We start from the raw sequence: 23823 nt of genomic DNA, 5'->3' as shown, positions 1-23823 counted from the left end.
TTCTTGAAAAAGCTCTTCAATCGAAGAGCCTATACAACAAACAAAACACTTTACATAAACGTTATTTATTTTCTTTTATAATAGGTGTAATTCTAATCTCTAGAATACTTTTCAGTTTAATTATAATTAGTCTCCCTTGTCATATCTACAAAACATGAAAGTGTCTCAAATGGCAGACATTAATAATAAAAATATAAAATTAACAAATATGTTTGACAAGAATGGCCTTGACGATTATATCTTCAATTTTAACGATATAAGATAGTTTACATTGAAACCTAATTTAATAAAGCATTTGTATTATGTTCTTGCTGAACGTTTAAAGCGGGAACAGTATTCGAGCTAAATTTCTCAAGGTCTCAATGAAAAGCTGATCTATCTAATGTTTCTGCATATGCAAAGTTCCTCGGTGATAAATTAATGAACTAATAAATACCACAGCCTAAAATTTCGAATAATCACGAATAGATGAATGATTATTCATTGTAAGGATGATTCGTACAAAAATATTCGTTCGACACCACATCTGGTAGATACAATTGTACGAAAGTTTGAAACATTAAGAAGCAGACTTTAATCCGAAGAACCCTGGATAGCATACTGAAGAGTAGAATGGTAAGTAGATATATCGCGATAATCACGATGTGTCACTTAAAAAAATCGTATTAACATTGGCTAGGGATTGATTGCATTATTTTTACTATTATACTTATTTGCATTTATTTGAAGTAAAAAGCAAGTTTGCGAAAGAATAGCTTTGAGGGTACTGTTAGGGTGAGTTATTTTGTTTACACTTTTTTAATAAAAACGACATTTTGACAAGCCAAGTTTAAGTCAATCGGAAAAATTTCAAATTTATTTCATTTCGTAATCTAAACCACCCAAAAAATAACAACTAAACGTATTAATTTTAAGCTTAAAACTAACTTTGTACATGTAGAAAAAAATATAAAAATGATACAGATATTGATCAGATGATACAGAGATTGGTCGGTAAAGTTTTTCAGCAAACAAATACGAGAAATGTGAAAAATGTTCCGCGACGACAATTTCAAATTGACTGACATTTTTTCAGAGCTCTGAATGGAATTGTTTTGTTTTCAAATTTCGTACAGTTTATTCCATTCTGACTTCAATATTGCAATCATAGTCATCATTCCTGTAAGAACCCATAGTTTAGTATTGCCAATTTACTTAGACTTAACTATTACAGCTTGGATTTTGTTCACTTCTTTACGGTTTAACTCTAAATTCCTAACAGCATTAGGAACTAAGTTAAACAATTAGCCATATACAAAAAACATGTAACTGAAAACGAAAAATCCTCTCAAGTGGGTACGTAATTATTGCACTTATTTTACGAATTAGATGACTTCAACTGACTTTTGGACAACATTTTGCAATACTTGGAATATATCTTATTTACTTTTTATTTAACTATTGTTATGCTTTGATGTACTTGCTTTCTTTTAAAAAATCACATTATATTTTTGTCGTAAAATTACGTAATTTTTCATATGATAAAGTTTTAATAGTGAGGCCAACAAATCACTATGCGTTTTATAGGTCTAGAAAATAATTTCTATTTCGGGTCGTTTAACTGCAGACTACGTCCAAAATAAAGAGTAAATAATGACGTATTTGCCATGGAAGCAATGAAATAATACTTTTTCATTATTTCCATGGCAATTGATGTTTTCAATTTTATAATTGGATTAATAATTTTCGAAAATATACTCATGCTTGCCCGTGCGCAACAACAATTATTATCGATAATTTTACAGTTAAATATTCAATTTACTAAACTTCCTACAAACTCAACGAGGTCTCTTATATTAGCAACCCATAACGTATTTACTAATTCCATATCAAGGTATTAAATGCATTGAGAAGTCTATTTTAAAGTTTGATATGTAGAAAAGCGCAGAATTATATAATTGTAATTCAACATAAACTATACAGCGTCCTTCAGCACTTATTTAAATTTTTTAGTTTAAAATAAAAGAATCTTTTCTATTCTAAATCATCACTCTTTTGCATAATTTAATACCACAGTTGAATTACAGTTTATCTGGAATCACTATTGCTTATGTTGAAAATTGAACTACTTCTTAGCATTGACATATCCAATATGGAATTTGTTTCACAGCTGGCCACTAGTCTTATACAGTACACATTACAATATATACACGCAAGATGTTCTTTTTCCAAAATATACATTATATAATTTGATTTATTTATATAATGTAAATATTCCGATATTATTTAAAACAAAATCTAAATAACTCTTTTTCCTATGAGATTTTATAACTGCTGAAGCCAGTTGGAATAGTAGTGAATTGAAGAACGAAGGGAAAATCTATAAAGGTTTTTGAGTGGCTTTGCTAACATTTAAAAAGTACTGTTTTTGAAGCACAATTAATAAAAGTTGCTGTCAAGTCAAGTTTAAACCGATTTCTCTCTTTGGTATTGACTAATAGAATTGTATCGCAGAACTTTTTCGCTGCTTTTCAAATTATTTACTCACAAGCCGTTACCACAACTTTTACCTCAGTTCTTTCACGTAGTTTCATCTTACATTTTCTTCTAGAAATAAACGTAATTTAGTTGCCGATCGCAATCAATTACTCTCAGTATATACAGGGGCGGATGCACGCAGTTTCCAACTGCTTCTACAGTATAGTTGGGTCGCCACTGCCTCTACCTGTTATAAGTGGGCTCAAAGTTCCCGGTACCCTTTGTCCTCTTTCCATTTCATAATGCGTATCTAATGGAATATCTGAAATGGATATTAGTCAATAAACTTTGCAAAAAAACACTAAATAAATCAGCACTTACTAGTTTCAAGAACGGTTTTAGTAGGAATGAAAGTAGCCACAAAAATGGCGCACAAGACTAGAAAGGCTCCAAACACATAAGGCGGCCCTGGCATGAGCTGAAATAAAGGCATTTTGTTATTTGAATATCTTTACCTCCATTTTTCTAAATGCCGTATTTCATCTGTATGGTAGGATATACAGGGTGGTTCACTAACGACGTGGTCGTAATTTACTTTGTTAATGCCATTATTTCAAGAAATTGTTTCAAATAAAACTTGAGACAGAATCGAAATATTCACATTCTATTGAATTTGCAACAAAAATCTAATTATTTTTCATTCTGCACTGATTTTGGGTTTCTACATAGACCACCCGGTATTTTAAAACATTATTTTAAATTACGATAAAATAGCACCTTTTTGTAGTTCTACATAAGTTTTATAGAAAGTAGATAAAAAATAGTAATGAAAATTAATTATCACTACAAATTGAGATATTTGCAAAAAAATAATAAGAGATTTGGCAACGATGTTGTTGGTTTGTTTGCATCTATAGAACTCATTTCTTTATCGTTAACATTGCGTAACAATATGTTGGTTGCTGTATGCAATAAAAATGAATACAATTTACTATAAACTTTTTCCAAAAAAATATGTTGAATTTTTGAACAAAAACATTATTTATTTAAAATTTGAATTTGTTCATTGCAATGGAATTATAGCTATCGGATTATCAGATAATTAGAAAACACATGAATAAAACACTGCTTTCGAATAATTCAAATGAATTACAACTATCGAATAATCCGATTGAACCTCTTCTGCACTCGGACGCTGCTGTCACTTCACTCTCCCCATGGTTCTCGTCGTCGCTTATATAGTTTCCTCCAGGTAACCCAGAAGGTTTTCGAAATCTCCAGTCCAGGTGCGAAATTTCCCGCTTGTCAGTGTAATATTTGACAGTAAATGGGGCCGAAATGGGGCTCCCATTTACTGAAATACCATGAATTTCGATCCCCCATTCCAAACGTGAGTACCCCAGGCCATTTCCGTTACAATATTTTAGGCCAGATATGCTCTATATCCGATGACTTCGTTGTACAAATTTGCAGATAGATCGTACATCGGGTTCTTAAAGGTCAAATACGCCATAGACCGTGAATCACCCTGTATATAATCATTTGCAATATATGAGTTTTTAGTGAGATTTAATCATAAATTTTTTTTTATGGATTCCCTAAATATTTCTAGACGACTCCCCCAGAGAAACAACCGCAATTTTAAATCATGCTAAAGCACATTTTGCATGAATACAATTCTTACCTCCGTGTAAGATTCAAGAGTTTGAGTGGAATGTGTAGCATTTTGATTTTCTCCCTCGTTCAAATCAACGTGAAACATGTAGAAAATTATTCCAAACATGGCAGGTCCTAGACCATTGCAAAGTCCCCTCATGCCAGTAACCATTCCTGAAAAATAAGATTATTTTTCAACCATTGACCAACTCATTGGAATGTATACGAATGAACAACATTTTTTGACTTAGTAAACAAGAAATAACTAAATCTAGATTTGATTAAAAATCAGATCATTGGACGTGCATTACCCTGGACAACTCCTTGTCGATCAGCAGTCGTATGAACTGAAACAAATGCTGAGATGGCCGGGTAGGTTATAGACCCGATAGAGGCCAAAATACCAGCACCCCACATCATCCACATGGTGGTACCGAAACCATACCACAAGAGTTGAAGCATCTCGAACAGTAAACCAAGTATGATGGTGTGTTTGGCTCCGAGATTTTTTATTAAAATACCTGAAACAATATTCACATTTGTTCCTATAAATCTCCTACTTATTGTGGAAGTTCGTCCTACCTAAACATAGTTGAGTTATAACGGCCAGCAACCCAACTAGCCCCACAAATACCGCTACCATTTTGGAGCTCCAACCCATTATTAGCTTTAAGTAAACAAATATACAACTATACTGCCCCGACTCCGGTAAGTAGCTTAGGAAGACTGTTATGCACAGTAGTAGGATTGTCGGGTCTTGACCAACATTTCTAAAATGAAAAAAATATGTCCGATGAAACACCAAATTGTACACAATAATTGCAAAACAAGTTAAACAGATGCAGAAAATTATACGCGGGAGTTGTGTGATAACTTCTTATGACACGGTGTGAATGGATTGGAATGCGTAACGGCGTCGTTATGTCTGTCATAAATAAAGACAATAGCTACGCAGTTCTCTCTCGCACGCACACGCCTCTCGCGAGTTCCATCTGATTCCATTAGGCCGGTCGTCTGTTATAATAGTGTGTATGCTGTGGTCCGATCGTGTGAACATAATAGTGTGTAGTCCGTGGGTCGGTCTCTTTGGATGCGTTTTCGTCTGAACTGCTTTCGTCAGAAATCGTGAGAAAAGGAGCTAATGATCCAATTTCATTGCAATGTTTCTCGTTCGCTAGATCCGAAATCATTCGTGAGAATTTGCACGAAGGATTGTAAGTAAAATGTAACCTTCGGCCGGACGTCCTTTGGAAGGAATTAGTCATATATGGGTATCGTCCACTGCATCTGTTATGTATCAAATAAGCACATTTATACATAGTAATTATATATCTTCCGAGAAGACAATTACAGTTTAAAAGAAAAAAAACTATTGGGCTGATGATACATTAGCAAAACCAAAAGAATTTGGAGAATTCCATGATTTATATGAATATTTTAATGTTGATTAGTCTTCTGTTAGATTTTTATTTAGAAAATTTAGAAAACAAACTACAATCGAGCAAGATAAAATCGAGTGGAACAAATCGTTTCTTATAACAGTTATCATAAACCAATTGTCACTTTCGTAGGATTGTAGGAGATGATGATAACGTAAATACCAGCGAGTCAACTGCAACTATTGAAGAATGTTAGATGTTGTAAATATAATATAAATTTTCATTCAAAAGGAAAGTAAATTACCTTTTTACCTATTCATGATACATTTATCAATTATTAGAATTTAACTTAAACAAGAATATTGAAACTATAAATTAGTATTGCCATAATGCGTTAAACGAGTTCAATATTTTATGGTTTCTATTAATAATATAAAGTTATCACTTCTGTCGGGAGTCCGGTGTCCATCACATTTTTTTATTTCAATAGTTTAAAAATGTACCCATGAAATGTGTTATACGTATGTTTCAGTTTTTAAATCATCATCAAATGAAAGCTTCTACAAAGACTTTATTTTAAACAAAATAATATATTTAGATAGTTTATAATAAAATTTATTTAAGTAAAAATCAAAATTCGCATACAATCAAAATATGTGTTTTCTTCACAACTAACAAAGCTTCAAGGTTGAACTGGTAAGAAGAGAAAACATATTGAAGCTCAATATCAACCTCACAAAACTGACGATTGGCCATATTCATTTTCACCGTAATTATTTTCATTTGTTCAATAAACTGAGGATCTTAGAAATTACTTAAAGGCCTGATTTTTTTTCTAAATGTTGGTAGACTGATACAGATTAATGGAAACTTATTTATCCGATCACCTCAAAGGTTCCAGAAATCGATTTATTATTTATAATAATCATTAAATAGAATTATTTGAGAGTGAACACTTGAAGTGTATATTATGATTTCTAGCGTGTAATTTGATTTTCACGTTTTTTTCTCGAGCAAATAAAGTTGTATCCGAGGTTATGACAGTTTTTCTACAAAATGAGAGTTAACTTATTGTCATTTACAGTCTTTATAGAATCTGACTTTCAGTTGACTGAAGACTCACACATTTCGAAGACTTTTAAATCGTGAATCCATCAGATAAAGAAATGTTTGATTATATGGAAGCCATTAAAATAGCGGATGTTAACCACAAACGCCTGGCTGTTAACATGATATGTATGAAAATCAATCAACATCATCTGGTAAATTAACTTACCTTAAAGCTGAGAAAGGATCTGCTTGTTCCCAACTTATCGGAGAGACTCGAACTTTTTCTGGCAAAGATTCTGGAACGGCAACAAGAATGAAGAATACATCTAAAATAGCTACTGCTGTCGCAAGTGCAACGACTAGAGAGAGCGACCATCTAAAACAATAAATAAAAAGCAAATTTTAAATTGATTCATTTTAGTCGGAGATCAGAGAGTAGGGACAAATAATTTCGAGCTTTATACAGATACTTTTCCAAAATTATCTACAGTGTTCATACAATGCAATATTATAATTCTCCAGTTATCGTTGATAACCCGTTGTTTTATCAGACTATGAAGGCTTTCACGGCCGGTTAAATCACATTTAAGAATGTGATTTAACATTCTTAAATGTAATCCGTTGTTTTCACAAAGCGAATGGGTCAGACTTTAATTGTTCGAGAAAACATTAAAAGGCTTGTTTAACTAATATATTGACTGTTATATCCACATAAGTTGAGAAAAAAACGGCAATAATTTCAGTTACTTGAAAGTCTTACCTGTCCATTAAATAAGCTCCCAAAGCTGGAGAAATTACCATACTGGCTGCAAATGTGCCACTAACTAATCCGTAAGCTAATGATCTTTCTTTTTCATCTGTTACATCGGCTACATACGCGAACACAACGCTGAACGTAACCGCAAACACACCTAGAAGAAAATGATTCAGATTAAACTCAATTTGAACTACTAGAGTTCTTTTAAATATTGTACTTCTTAAGTGCAACCATCAACGACATTAATTGAAAAAAAAGGTTGCAATGATAAAGTATTATTCAATTTAAATTTCCGCTCGAAATAAGCTAATGGAAAAATTAAAACTTTTTTCGAATTTCGATTTTTTCCGGATATCTCCGGAAGTAGCAGGAATTTTAAAAAGTTTCAATGAGCATTTTAGTAAGCTCTAGACTGCGCAACTTTGGCCCAAATTAACCAATCACGTGTCTAGTATGGTTACCGAGATGTCCATGGTTGAGCTCCAAACACGGACACCCTAGATAGAGTTATAATGGTATGTGTTGTTTTTTTAAACAGTTAAAGTCGTAAGTTCTAGTTCAATCTTCGTCTGTACAGTTCTCTTGTTCTTTCGCAGTCCGTGTCCTCCAGGTTATATCTTACAGAGTCTATTTTGTTCCTGATTTTTTGTTGGCTACTGATAGCAACACTTTAACAAGAAACAGATCATTTGAATACCAAGCAATAAACGAAATATCAGTAAGCGTCCGTCGTATAAAAATGATAGGTTTAATGGCTCATAAATGAATTGTCGTCAACGTGCTCCAGTTTAGTGAACAATTATTTTAAACTGTACGTTTACGCGGTTGTTTTTGATAAGATTATGTTAACTGTAGGTTCAATATAAAAAATAAAAAGAACTGTAAAAACCTTATCAATAAACATTTCCATATTTACATGTTCGTGGGCTATTCAAAGCGAAACATGTAAATCCTGAAACCGATTGTGTTCTGAATTTACATATTCAACTTCATGAAACTAAACCACTGGCTTCTCTTTTGATTTCAGCAATTTTATTTACTGTAATACTCTACAGTTTTTAAACTTGTTATAAGTTTTATTCCAGCTTCCCTAATAAAATTCTGTTTAAGAAAATATAAATTTCTTTCAACTCACCTGATATTGAGATCATGGCAAAGAACCAAAATGTGTTGATAGTCATAAGTGGAATTGGCAAGCATGTGAAAAATACAGTCACCAAAAGGAATAGTTTCCTGGAACAAAGATTGGATTAGAAAAACACTTGTGATATATCGTATCGTGCATAACCCTTTGTAATGTCTGTATTATCTGTTCTGATAGCAGGACCGAATAGAATAGAAAATCTGTCAGTCGAATAGAAAATTTCTCAAAAACATTTCTTCCCTATATTCATGGCTATCGTCAAACATAGCACTGATGAAGAACTGAATAAAAGTAGAAACGCCGGCCAGTTTGGAAAGTAAACAGCGTTTTAAACCAGTCCCAATCCCGCTATCAGAACAAATATTAGGCTTAGGGCACGCTACTACACGCATAGTTTTCAAAGTCTTTAAATAAGAACGGTAATTACTTTCCTCTTAAAAGGATTCATTACCTCATAGTTTAGGTTTTAATTACCTGCCACAAACGTCGCTAAGGGCTCCGACGAGAGGAGCGCTCAAAAAGCTGAGAATTCCTTTAATTCCCATGATCAAGCCATTCATTAAAAAGGTGTGATCAGGGAACGTTGAATTCAGCACCGAAATGACGGGCATTGTGAGCAAACCCCATGCAAAAAACTCTAAGAAAATTACCACCAGGGCATGGTATAATGACGGTCGACCAATGCCGGAGGTCTGAAAAAGAGAACAGAAAATTATTTTACAAAATCGCAATGTGAAAAACAGATACATCGACTTATACTAGTTTTACATTCCTTCATTCCCTAAAATGTTGCAAATTCTAACATTTTAACAAGTCATTTTACGCAGTATACACGTGTTTCATATATAGTTCATTCATGACTCAAGTTATAGATAAGATTATTTCTTTCCACGATACTTTACCCACAAGGATGGGGGCAAATTGTTCTCGGAATAATAAAAGTTGTAAATTTGCGATGATTAAGTCACAACAGTAACAGTAAAATACAATTTCTCAATGTGAACATTCATTTACAGTTTCATTGTGGCTTTTTCGATAATAACCAGAAATCGCAAACCTAATAAAATCGGATGCAAAATTCTGCTCATATTCATGCAAACGTGGGTTTTTAAAAATATGATTTATTGATCACCACAATACACTTTTTTAAGATAACGAATCAAATATTTTTTTATACATATACATACAGCTAAATACAATTTAAAATTAACAAATCATTTCAGGAAAATTTGTTATTGCAGTAGTTTGGACATAAAGAATCCAAATTGCGCATTGTTTCTTAAAACAGTTTACTGAATATAACAAATAGATATAAATTACAGTTAAGACAGTTCTACATATGTGTATGTAAAGGAGTATTTGCAGCCATTGGTTAATATTTGATGATTACGAACAATAATCTATTTTCGGCTCCGAGTGTTTAAAATCGTTCTAGTTTCCATTGCATTTCCAGACTAATCATCGGTAATTATCCAGAAGTTTTAAATACCCGTATTGGTCAATGATATATTACATATTAATAGTTGTTTTGCTGCTTAATGTAAAGCACTCATATTTTTGTTAATTCTTCATAAAATTACATTTGAAGGGGTTAAACACAAAAGGGTGCAAGTGATAAATAAAAAAATGGACAAGTTTAAAACTTGAGTGAAATATTGCTAATGAAATAAAATATAAATAATGTGATGGCAATAAAACAGAACAAATAGCAAGGAACTAGTGGCAAATTTTTCGCAGTTTGAAACCATTTCTATAAAAAAGTCGTGAAGGTTTTCATCTGCGCCCTCACTGATTCTGGTAGTTTTCTTTTTGTTGCGGATTGTTTTTTTATATTTTCTGTTTTACACTGCGCAAATACTCGTGGTGAGTTGATGAATGTAAGATAAAGGTTGGATGAAATTGTAACCATTTCTTGAAAATCTTTTGGAAAAATATTTCGGCACTCTTCTCTTTAAGCTGCAGCAGTTGACACTTCTTCCCTCTCATGGCGAGGCCCAAGTACTCCAGTTTTCGTCGTTTGATGGTTAGTACCACTTCCGCTTCTTTATCCATTCTCCGCATGAATTCAACGTTCGTCACTTTGTCCATCCCCGAGACTCCAAGCAACCTCCGATATACCCACATTTCAAGGGCCTCTATTTTCTTCGTATTGGCCTTGTTGAGAGTCCACGTCTCCATTCGATAGAGGAGCACAGGGAAAACATAGCATATAACCAGTCGCATCTTCAGCTTTAGATTGATGTCGTGACTGCCAAGAATGCTCTTGATGTTGATGAAAACGGCTCGCGCTCTTTCAACTCGTATTCTGATTTCCTGAGTGAAATAATTGTTGTTATTGGCTCTCATTCCCAGGTAGTCATACTTAAGTATGCGCTCTATGGGGCTACCATGCATGTAGATGTCATCGCTCACCCTCCGTTCTTTCGAGATAATCATAAATTGAGTTTTCTTAACATTGAGTGTCAGGCCCGGTTTCTCACTTGCTGTAACTACTTTGGTAAAAATTTGTTGAATGTTTTCTAGAGTTTCTGCGATTAGGGTCGTATCGTCGGCATACGTAATATTATTTATAGGCCTACCGTTTATTTCTATACCCATCTCTTCTTCATTTAGCGATTTTTTCATAACCTCTTCCGAATAAATGTTAAATAGCAATGGCGACATCACGCAAACTTGCCTAACTCCTATTTTAATTTGGACTTCGTCGGTTATATCAGTTTCAACTCGAACCACTGCTCTCTGGCCATAGAAAAGGCCCGTTATTAGTCTTGTCTAGGGTATCAAGCTGTTTTTTAAGTACTATCTCGACAAGTTGGTCGTGTCTGTCTTTAGCAAATGCTTCATTATAATCTATAAAACATGTATATATATCCTGGGTTACATCTAAACTCCTCTGAACTAAGATATTGACCACTCAGGATTAAACGTGGATCGTGGGGATGATTGTTTCTTCTGCCTCCTTGATCATTTCTATTACTATGGCGTAGCCTCCAGGGGCTCTGTTATATTTTGATATATGAAGAGCATGTTGTATTTCCTCCTGTGTTATTTTGGAGATGTCGTCCGCCCCACATTTCTCACTTTACTAGATTTAATCGTTTCTGGTTTCTTTATTTGTGAGATATATAGGTTTAGATAAAATTGTAATTGTAAAATGTGTATAGGTCTTGGTCATCTTTAGTATTTCCTTCTTATTTCTGGTTTCCCGGTGTTTGGAGTCTTTAGGGCTATTAATTCTTTCCTACCGTTGTTCCTCCGTAGGTATCTCATGTTTTTATTATTGTCAATTGCATTTTCTACTTCTGCGAATCCTTGCGTATCATTTTTCTTGTTTCTCCTGTGATCCCGCGATATTCTTCGGTGTTTTGTTTGCCTTGGCCGTACAAAGTCCTTCTTTTTTCTATCAGCTGAATCGTTTCCGCTCTTAGTTTGCTTGTTTTTCTCTTTTGCGATATTGAGTGTTGTCTCTTTAATTATCCTTGATAGGTGTGTTGTGTTGTCACTTGGGGTCACTGTTGAGCTTATATTTTCGCTTAATTTGACTTTCAATTCGTTTTGGTATATGATATTGGTTTCTTTTAGAGTGCTACTATCTATTGAGTCTGTGTCGTCTTTAATATATGCTTTCGGCTTCTGTATGCATAATTTAGCTCTGACTATCCGATGGTTGCTTCCTCTGTTGAAAGAGTTTAGAAATGAGATGTCGGTACAAACTTTCTTGGACGATGATAGAATATAATCGATTTTGTTACGTGTTCTGTTGTCAAGGCTCATCCAGGTCTATTTTCTTTGTATTTGTTAAAAAAGGTGTTCATTGCATAAAGTATTTTGTTCTCGAGAAAGTTGCATAATATATGTCCTCGTGTGTTTATTTCCCCTAGTCCTTGATTACCGATGTAGTGTTCGTCATCGGATAGCTTTTTCCCAACAATAGCCATGAAATCGCCAATAACCAGGTCATTATTACATTTGTCTTTGTCTAGTGCACTCCCGATGTCCTCATATAGAATATCTGCTTCTTCGTCTTCGTGAGTTGATGTTGGTGCGCATATCTGAATTATTCTGATTCGGTAGTCCTGAGACAACTCCAAGGTTACATATGCTACTCTGTCCGAGATTCCGTTGTAGCTTTGAATGCTTCTTGAATCATTCTTGGGTGTATTAGGAAAGACGAAAACAACAATTCTTGACTGATATTTTGTACATTTAGTTGTTTAATACAAATATGAGAGTTCAATGCCGCGATTCTGGACAATTTCTGTCAGTGTTATTGTGTACAAACAAATTAAAATATATAAAACATTAAATATCACAAAACACATGTTTGTACATAACAGTCTTAAAGCGTCATAAGGCCGAAACGATTTACGGAAACATATCTTATTTTCTTATACCTATTTCTTATGAATGTTGCACTGAACAAAAAGTCTCCAAAATTATGCGCCATTAGTTCTGAATCACCCTGTATATGAACTCTACTTGTTATGTAGATATAACTTCTATACATTACAGTATTTTTTTCAATTATAAAGCAGTAACACCCAAAAAAATCAAATGAAAATTTAAAGCCAAAACAGTCTAAATATTTAAGAACTTACCCATGCTTTTAAGAATAGAAATAAAATTAATTCTCTTCTTTCTTTTGGCTTTACTGCTACTTCGAAATTATTCTCAACTTCCAAATCCGATTGTGTATCCGAGTTCATTTTAATTAGACTTTTGCACAGAGAAACTAGTAGAACTTTACGGTACTGGTTTAGGAAAAAATAGAGATGGAAATCTCAGCACCACGTCAAATTGGATAAAGAAGCTTTATTAGCGCACATTGTCTTCACGCTTCGATGCCTTTATCTAAACTACGACACTAACTCCGATAAAACCAGTAATCAGTTAATCCTCCATATGGATTTTGGCAAAATGACACATACCTACCTATTTACTGACCCGATTAATTGGAAAAGTGTAGACATCTTACAAATCAACACGAAACACATTTTTATATCTTTTGATCACAATTAACGTGATGGTTTTGATTATTAGAAATTGTTCTCAATAATCTAAATATAAACAAAATTAACTAAATTAATTTAAAAAATATTCTCTTTTTGAATTGGTATCCAAAATTTGCATTGTGTTGCAAATGAATAAAAAATAATTGTTCAAATGAAGAAACAGGTCACAACATGTATCAAATTGAACAAGCTTTGTAATAATTAATCACATGTATTTGAATGTATTAGGTACTCACCGGAAAACTCAAATAGCATCTTTTAAATCTTCTAAAGTTGAGCACATATCTTTTGATACAATAATAGAACACTAATAGGCACATAGTATGATCATATCCCTCAGATGGAAAGTTAAAAACTAAATAGTACTAAAATTCAGTCACACTAACTAGGAAATAATCGATCACTCATCGGTCATTTCAAACCACTCGAAATGGATGTTCAAAGAAAACTCTCACTTGGAGAGAAAAACAATACGCACCTAATAAAAAAATGTCAATACTTATTTACATTGATATCATCAGTCTAATCGGCGAATTGTCAATGACTATAGGTACAGGAATTATAAGAGCATGTGAATATGCACTATTTAATTTTCACTGTCATCACCTTATCAAGACTGAATCGAAAACTAAAATCCGAGGTTCCAATGCTATATTGTTTAGATTCGTCTTTATCATTTGTGATAAAACACTGATAAAACCATGCAAATAAGCTCTCTAGATACATTTTTACATACATCGAGTCTGTGGTACTGTTTAAATCTGAACTATTTCTGTTCTCACCTAATTCGAACTACATTCTTTGTTCCCAGAAGATTTTATTTTTATTTTTGTAAGATTTGAAAAATCCCCAAGTGTCATAACGTATCGAGGAGTGTGATTTTATTATATGAACAATAGAGAAATTAGTCTCTATTTTCGTAGTTCATATCATTCATAATTTGGATCAAGACATATTTTATCTATTCTTTTAATAGAGACGCATTGAGTCCAACTGTTAGTAATTGTAATTTGAAATCTTTCTTATTAGCATTAATATTACACAATGTTCTTCTTTTGCGTTAAACGTTATCAACGCTTCATCTTCTGTGTCGCCCAGCACTTCAGCAAACTTATTTGATTTCAATTCATAATTCATTCAACAGGTTTATATTTCGCAATTCATTTTTTATTAGGTATTTTACATTATCTTGAATGAAAACTATGACCAAGCGGTCATTTGCAAAGAAGAAAGGACGAAAATACAAGACTATATAGAAAACTAAGAAAAAGAGCCAGAAAATTAATGAGAACAAAGAAGAGGCTGCACGAGCAACGAAGACTTGAAGAAATGGAAAGAGATAGCAACCATAACAGGTCCAGAAAGTTCTATAAAGAAATTTCAACTACAAAAAAGGCTTCAGACCTAAGGCGGAAACCATACGTAAGAAGGAAGCATAACGACCAACAGAAACGAAATAGGGGACAATCAAAAAGCAAACAAAATAAACAGACTACAACCGAGTACCAAACTGCAGAACCGCCGGTAGAAGAACCCACATACGGGAGTTCCACTTCAGAACTAGTTGACGGTTTATTTTCAGTCTCTACTAATTTATTACAATCCTCAGCATTAATTTATTTTTTTTTCAAATTGAGGAATGCATTTCCTGAAATATCTCCGATTACAATCACAAGAGTTGGTTTCAATAGCTCTAGAATTTGTGGGTTCTAATCATAAACTTTCTTAAAATCTAATGATAAAAGCGATATGATTCTGAGCTCCCGTACGCGGAAATGACTTAAACATGTCCGTGCAGATCAGAGTATGAAGGTTTTCACTTTAGTACTAACATACAAACGAACGATCGTTTCTGAAGCATCGCAATTCACCGCAATCAAGAGTGGAGGTGTCAAAAATTATGGAGGTTTAAAGCCATACTAAGCCTGCGATCATCCAGAGGTAAACGGGAGATCATTTCGCTGCAGTGCCTCAACAATTGCCTATAGAAGACATCATTCCCATGTCGATAGTGGTATATGTATACCTCCAACCAATCCTCCAGATCAAAAAAGTCCAAGTCCCACTGTAGTCAAGAGAACGGAGGACTGAGGAGGATAGGAAGGTCGGAACGTTACTGGATACTACCACATGCACATGAACAGAAGTCCAGCACGTATTCTTCGGACATAATTCAAAAAACCACCTACCGGACTCATAAAAGACTGTCAGCCGTTTCAGGGAACATAAATGGTCTAAAACATCAGAAGCTTGACCACCGAGACTATGGATTACCGAAGATTCATAAGTCAGAAGTGCCACTTGGACCAAATGTGAGCACTATAGTGTGTCCACCTACAAAGTCGCCACCAGATTATTCGCCAAACTCTTAAAACCAAAAATTGACCGCACTGAGAGCTTCAACTAGAATTGAAGACACTTGAAAAGTTAAAATGTGTTTACACTTCTTTTTTACGATGACGCCAGTGGAAGTATTCACAGAACAGATTCAAGGGTTGTTTCCTTACGATATAGTCAAACTTGTAACTAACCAAAATGCTTGTACAAGTTTAAAAAACATAAAAACGTCTCTCTCATAGCGAAAGAGTTTATCATTATAAGATAATTCTTGTCAGCGTCTCGCTTCTTTTGCCAAACAAGTTAGAAATTTTTTATTGCTAATACTTTAATAGGCGTAAATAAACAGTTTAACTTTGTGTACTATGTCTCATAAAACAAATGCCTTGTCTATCACCGACCGCACTGAAACTCACACTGCACTATAATAATAATGAAACAAAAACTTGGATGAATTGTTATCCTGTAATCAATAAGTTGCAATCGTACTGAACGGGAAAAATTCAACTGTTACCTAAATAATTAATGACCACGTCTTTAATCAATAAATTATTTATGGGTAGTAATAATTATAGCTTTCTATTGCGGAATAGTAATTAAGTACATGATTGGTATAATTTTTCGCATTATTCCAGAAAACCGAATTTTCCTGTATAGAACACACGATCGGGACGAAGTCTACTGATGATCTGTGACCAATAAAAATATATTTCAATGATTAATCTTAAAATGAAAAGATAAAACATGTTAAGCGCTTCATACAACGCAAATAATAGAATGGGCAATTTTCACGTAATTACTGATAGCTTTGTAGAATTAATGAAGTATCGGATGCATGACTATACAAAACATTGCTTGCTACAAGGATTTATCATCGATTTTTCCAAGCTCAGATCTAATCTTTACAACCTACAAATGCTATAAACTCGAATCTTATCATGAGACCAAATTAAATAAAAGCATTTGAAACACTTTTCAAAGATTGCCCTAAATATGAGTGAATCAAACTTCATATGTATCTTCAAATCTAATAGTGTTAACAGCTATTAGGTGGTACATACATATAAATTTAGAAAATACATTTAAATAAAACTAATTGAATGTCAGTTAAATTTAATATGGAAGAAATATTGTTATTGATGAGCATTACCCGCAGTCATAATCTAGTTTAAATCTAGTTAAAGCTAATAAGAACGATTAAATCTACACTCACTTTCAAAAGTTTTACACCCCCCTGTATTTACTACATACGTTTAATTTATACAAAATTGTTTTATTGGTAAATAAAACATACTTGTTTACAAGTAAAGGAACTGATTGAATAATAAAAAAATTGTTTACCCCTTTAAAATTGTGATGCTGATTGATCACTAGTAGCCGGCATTAGTATCTGAATCGTGCAAGAATCGTGAAGCATGCCTAGAATCGAGTTGTCAGATCATTTTCAATCGGAATAATCCACCAAGAAATGCCCAAGATCTTATTATTGCTGCTACAGAGGAATGGAAAAATATCCCTCAGGAAGTAATCAATAATTTGATTATTGGAATGGATATACGTGTGAATGCGTTGTTAAGAAGTAGATACTCCAATACTAAATATTAATTATGTTGTTGAATTTATTATTTTCAGTTGTTCTTTAAAAATTGCATTTTTTATATTAAAAATTTTTGCATCCGCACTGTAATTTTCTTTTTATAACTGATAATTCGTTGGCATTAAATCTATTTTGCGGTTTTAGAAGCTTTTAATCTATATTTAACACCGGGGCCTGCAAGGTTTTACCAAATTTTAAAATGTCCAAATAACTAGGGGGTTGAAAGAAGACTTTTGAAAGCGAGTGTACTTAAAATTCGGATTTCATATACATACAAACTTACTTTTCTGTCTGTGGATTAGAACATTTTCCACTTGCAGTTGTTTTAGAAACCTGCACGTATTCTTCTTACTAATACAACTTCAAATATCCATCTGAATAAAGTGTTTCAAAAATGAGCATAAACTTTCTTATTTAACTAAAAACTCACATTTTATCGAACATGGTTTGATTGTTTACCCCAATTGTATTAACAACAAAACAATATTTACAAATCCATTTATTCTCAATAAGTAAACAATCTTTGAAAAGGAGTTGAACTGAAACTCCAGGATACATTTTTGAATGCTTATTAGCGCGCACTTATTTAGTATCAAATAGTTGGACACTGTTATTAAAAATTGCCAAAAATGCCATTATTTTTTAATGGCGCTTATCAATTTTCTTAGCATCATTCAGATGACAATTGCATCCTGAAGTAGATTATTTATTTAAGCATTCGGAATACCAAACATCAGTCGTTGTAGAATTTTTCTGAATCATTTAGTGAACGATTGTTGAATTATATGGCGTACCTACTTAACAAGCCAAGGATACTGATAAGTTACGCAATTTCTTTTTTATATTTGCATGATAGCGATACTATTTAAGTATCAGGAATGCCACTTTCAAACGATACCAACAAAATTTAGGACTGAAATTAAACGTTTTTATCTTTCAAACAAAATTTAATTCCGAATCCACAAACGGGCTTTCAGCTATCTTCGAAATCGCAGGTTTTCACTTGAAACGCTCTGCAAGATATTTTTCTACACACAAATATATTTTTTTTCGTGAAAAATCGCTCATCATTAAACCTGGGATGTTATCACGCAAAATTAGCCGTTTAATCAAACCATGCTAAAGAAAGTTCACTTAAAATCAGAAAATCAGTACTTAAAGTGTACAATATACAGGATGGGCCTGTGAAAAGTTTCCACCACTAGTTTTGCAGTTGTTGAGCAAAAAAATACTCGACCACGTCAATTTTTGCTCAAAAACGGATTACTTTTTCCTCTACTTTGTATACAAGAAAAAGCTGCGTTTCCTAAATATAAAAAATTAAAAATAATTAACGTTTTCGACTATAAAATCTTTCGATTATAAAATTATAAGTTCGCTGTATAAAATCTTGGTGAACACTTTTCATTGGTCCACCGTGTATATTGGACTCGGTATGATCAATTTCGGTTGCCAACTAAATTTTATTTAAGATTCTAAACGAGCTGTAAACTGTTGATGCAAAAGCTACGTAAATCGAAATATTTGCAAAGCAGTGAAAATCATTTCCTTGTCATTTTTTGTGCAAATATGTCTAAACTTATATTCTCTATTCAAGTGGACTAAAATAATTAGGTTCAAATACCCATTGCGACTAATCCACACAAATAGTCCAAAATATGGCTTTTAGGCCGTTCAGCAGAACGCGTTCTAAATTATAATAAAATTGTTTCTTTAAGAAATGTTTGAATTGCTGATGTATAATTTTAACATCCAGACACGTATATACTGACTCATAAAGTAAACTTTTTTTGTCGCCGCTTTGGTTCCTTTTTATATTATTTATTAATGATGTAATTTTTTTAAAGTTCAATATCAATAGATAACAATAAAATATATTTCTATTTTACGCTATCCTTTAGACATTCGACATTTTTGTGTGCTCGATGCGTTCTCCTCTCCCAAAGAAACGAAAGCCAGAAGGCATTCAGAATAGTTTGGAAAAGGTAGTAAGAAACTCCCTGTATACTGGATTATCTGGTTCAAAAGAAGACGATCTGACCAAACTTTTATTAAGAAAAAGTTTTTGACGCCCCTGTTATTGATGGTGAAAGTTCTGAAAAAGTTATGTTTTTTGAAACATCGGGAGAATGGTATGATGGATTGGATAGCACCCTGTATATTTTTTGGGAATAGCGTTCTAAATAGAGATGATAACGTAATGACTTTAGTTAAAATAATGTATTTCAAAAGTGGTCTGAAAAACAAATTAAAAAACGTCTTCAAGTACAACGCTCTCCCCTAAAACTGACGATGCACGCATGAGTCGAAAAAAACCTGAAAACAAAAATTTACCACTCCGGAAAAATCCGGTTTTCATTGAGCATAAAATGCTTATTGTGCGCCTGATCTGAGTTGTTGTTGAACTGGATTGTTTCATGAAAATATGTCTTACATAAGAACACGTTCACAGCGAGTTTCAGTAAAATACATCGTACCATTCTCCCGATATTTCGAAAAGGATAAATTTTTTGAAGAACTTTGACCATTAATAGCAGAGGAGCTTACGGGACACCCTGTATATTGATTTAATCAACCGTCAATACCATATTGTGTTAGCCTTTATTACCAATAAAAGAAATGTATGGATATTTTCAAACAAATATTTGGGAATTAACCATTTCTTTTAACAAGTATTACATTATCGCATATTTTTTGTGATGTAAAAGTTGTGCGATTTCAATTTTTTTTTTCGAGCTAGTGCTAATGAACTGATCAAGTAGAAGATTACGTACACAAAAAATGTAAAAGAATGAGTGTTACGTCCAAAAGACTGTTTGGTCTGAAATTAATAGGAGCGTCTTTTACATTCAAAGTTCTTCTGTTGAAAATGTTAGTAAATATTCGATGAAGTTGATTGATATTCAGTTATAATTAATATAAAATGCTTGATAAACTCGGAACTAGTTTATGAGGGACAAGCATTCGCGCGGTTATTTCTTCATAGTTGCATTCTAGAAGGCGGGTACTCCTTTTGGACCTTGCACAACTCAAAGATAGTGTTTATCATGACAAGTTAGGCGCAAAGACTAGTGGCTTTCCATTATAATTATTTCGCGTGTTCTATCAGTCAATGTTATATTGTTTCTAGTTGTGAGGTATTTTGCGTAAATTTCCTCTAATATTGTTTCCGATCCGGAAATAGCATTCTGTACCACTTAGAGAACAAGATACTAATATTGTTAATATATTGGATAGATACTAATATGGTCATAATATTGGTCAAAGGTATTAGAAAGGTACCTGAGGATTATTATTGAAGCCTACGATAGAGATAACATTAAGCCTTCGATAAGAATTTTGAGTGAAGATTTGACGACCTAAACAAATTACAACCTTTACAAAAATATCTCGGAATAAATTTCACTTTGGACGCAACTTTGTGCTAGTTAAACAAAGTATTTTTAAATAAAAAAATCAGAATAGACCAGCTATTGCTACCTCCAATTTCATAAATGTCTTGATTCAAAGTTCAAACTTTTGCATTGAACTAGCAAACTAACATAAATTCCAAAATAAGTATTAAGTACTGTATTAAAAATGTTAGTACGGTGATTAAAGTAATGGAAGGAACGAATAGTTCAACTTATTGCATTCTAGCAGGGCAACGATTAGTGTATTTGGATTTCAAGGAGCGCTTCGCATTGAATTTTCTATGTCAATGGGCCAATTCATGATCGTTATTTTATAGCCTAAAGTTTAAATCAACTAAACATCGACTAAACATGCTTTTGTTCTTCAAAACACTGATTCTTGCTAAACTTCATCAAAACTCTCGAGGAGTTGGGGATAACTCAAGAAGCTCAACTAGATGGAATGTTATTTGTTACAAGTTTAATTATATTTTACATTTTGGACATCATATTTAATACAATCAATTTTAAATATTGATAATAAAATTGCGTTTTAACAACCGCTTATGGAAATAAAGAAACGAATGAACGCTAACAACGTTTTGACGTATCATCATTCTTCAGGATTCCTAAAGAATTATTTCGGTATTTAACATTCCATTTAGCAACTCCATTAGACAATTTAAAAAGTTCTTGTGTGATTTAAAGATTATGGTTGCAATTTATATTTTTACGAAATAGTGCTAATTGAAGGCTCAACAAGGGACTAAAGAACTTTTAAAGAATTTTTAAAAGAAAACTATTTCATAGTTTTCTTTTAAAAATGAAAATTCCGAATATGTGAAATACAAATATTTAAAATTAAAAAGTACCTTTGATATGGAATTAATATTTGCCCTTTTTAAATAAATAGTTGTGATTAGCTGTTGCCTGCAAGTCTGGACCCTAAATGTGATCAATTACTTGTTGAGAAACGATCGACACTTTAAAATGACGATATTTTCAATTAATTTATTAGTTGTTGAATTGATTAGTTCAACATTTTTTTCTTAATTACTTTCACACTCAAAAGCAATTTACTTTGTTTCATTCGGATTTCAGCCAAAATATCAACTTTACACACATCTAGAGTTTGGCCCCGAATGTCAGACTTTAAGATCTGTCCGCGGCTTTGCGCCAAATTATCCCCGTATTTTCACATTTCTTCTTCGTAATTTTCTTCTCTTCCAGTAATTTAGATTAACAACGACTGAACAAAAGCCTGTTTAAAAACAGGCTTTTTCAAGCATCTGAACTATCGTTAGCCAAATAACTCGAAGGGAATTCGTAACATTTAAAGAGATAGGAGCAAAAAATCAACATTTAAAGGCGCTCGACTTAGTTGATGATAATTTTAAACGCACCTAGGTATTCATTTAGAATAGTTTTGAATAAATTGCCTTTAACCAGGCACAGAGGTTTAAATATGTACATATAGTAAAAAAGTGAATTATTTGGAAAAGCTTACGCAACAAGACAATGAACATTATCAGCTTGTCTGTAAAGTGTGAGATATAAGAAAATAATCCATTGATCAAGTTTTTTGATAAACTATGATGGTATTTATAATTTATTTGCAAAAGTTAAATTTTTCGAACTGTTGAGATTTTATATTAGGTAGGTAATTAGTAGTTGGATTTCTCTTTTATTTAGCTAATAGGCTGGTCAACAAGAAATTAAGAATCGAGATGTGTAAATGTACCATTAAAACGTATGAGAATGTCTAAAGTAATACAAGACTTATTTCAAAGGAAGCTACTAGTTTGCCTCTAATACTGACTCTTCTAGTTTTAAGCTGTTAAAAATTTCACTTCTTAAATATGATGATAGATAAGAATGTCTAAGCATTTGTGATCTGTTTCTCAATGAGACAATTTTCTGATATGAGGACAGCTAATAAAGTCTTATGAAGAGTTGACAAAATTACATACTGTACGAAGTCCTTCAGTCATGCTAAGCACTTGAATTCGATCAAATACTGTCTTATTTCTTCATTTTACCGGAACTATGCACTAAATGCGACTTGACAAACTCTAGCAATTTACAAAACAGTCCAAATGAAAAATCAATTACATGTATAACATAGTAAAAGTTGATTAACCAAATAACGTTTTCGAATAATGAAACTGGAGAGTTTGCATCAAAGAGAATAAGTCAGTTAAAAACAAAAAAACTGGTTTGTTTGTAGAGAAAGCATATCTATAAAGAGCAATTGTCAACTTACAGTAACAACCCCATCTTTGGCAATGGTTTTTCTGGAACGGATGATCATTCCAGCCACTCGCTTTGAGTGTTTTGCCTTCATTCTCTATGATTCCCGCACTGACTCAGTCTAAAATATCTTAATTCCTTCACTAACAACTACACATTTTGCTAAAAATTTTCACAAAACAGAGCGATTTGTACGCCTGCCCAACATCCCTCATAACCCTACGCTATTGACACAGGACAACTGACAAACCTGGACAAACGTCTCTTTCGAACTTCTTTTTGTGTTGCCAATGTGACATCTATAAATCAATTATACATATTCCCCAACCAAGAGAAAGTTAACGAACAGACATTATTCCGACGTTGCCGTTATTCGATAATGGGAAAATTATTATGTATATTCTATATAGAAATGTTATATAGATAGACTTTATCAATCATATCAAACTCAAATAATTAAGTATTCATTAGTTGCATTATTTTCACGTTTGTGGTTTGTCAAGCACTTTTACTAGAATTAAATAAAAGTGACAAGAAGTACTAAAACAGCGTTACCTACAGGTTTTTCACAATTTTACAAGCTTGATTTAAATATATGAAAGCATTTTCACTGGTTAAACATTTGATGCGATTAATAAAACCGCAGCATAAAACATGTCGATTATGCTTACAGTGGCATTTTGCACATATCCAATAAGAAAATTAGAATCCATATATTATAAAATTTACGTTATCGAGTCGTAAAGTAGTTTCATTTTTGCTTGGGGTCATAAGTAGTACTCATCTGAATAC

The 23823-nt window shown here is 32.9% G+C and overlaps 1 protein-coding gene across 3 annotated transcripts; it reads right to left on the bottom strand.

Annotated features, from left to right (window-relative positions):
- Nucleotides 1-49: 49 nt before the first annotated feature.
- Nucleotides 50-23336, bottom strand: LOC125503316 (hippocampus abundant transcript 1 protein-like). Of its 3 annotated transcripts, none has more exons than XM_048663394.1 (10): nucleotides 23045-23336; nucleotides 8918-9135; nucleotides 8435-8532; nucleotides 7303-7453; nucleotides 6769-6918; nucleotides 4696-4883; nucleotides 4425-4634; nucleotides 4142-4287; nucleotides 2839-2935; nucleotides 50-2779 (listed from the first exon to the last, which is right to left on the bottom strand). In XM_048663394.1, the coding sequence occupies exons 1-10, from the start codon at nucleotides 23123-23125 to the stop codon at nucleotides 2673-2675; spliced, it is 1446 nt and encodes a 481-aa protein (XP_048519351.1). In that variant the 5' UTR covers nucleotides 23126-23336; the 3' UTR covers nucleotides 50-2672. The 3 variants fall into 3 exon arrangements, with proteins under 3 accessions (XP_048519351.1, XP_048519350.1, XP_048519349.1); XM_048663393.1 differs by lacking the exon at nucleotides 23045-23336 and adding an exon at nucleotides 13692-14402; XM_048663392.1 differs by lacking the exon at nucleotides 23045-23336 and adding an exon at nucleotides 13042-13298.
- Nucleotides 23337-23823: the final 487 nt, after the last annotated feature.

Source organism: Dendroctonus ponderosae, unplaced genomic scaffold (assembly GCF_020466585.1).
Source record: "Dendroctonus ponderosae isolate FM_Combo_2020 unplaced genomic scaffold, Dpon_F_20191213v2 Dpon_F_20191213_19, whole genome shotgun sequence".
Classification (NCBI taxonomy): Eukaryota; Metazoa; Arthropoda; class Insecta; order Coleoptera; family Curculionidae; genus Dendroctonus; species Dendroctonus ponderosae.
The sequence above is the reverse complement of the archived record's forward strand: the minus strand, read 5'-3'. Positions and strand labels throughout refer to the sequence as shown.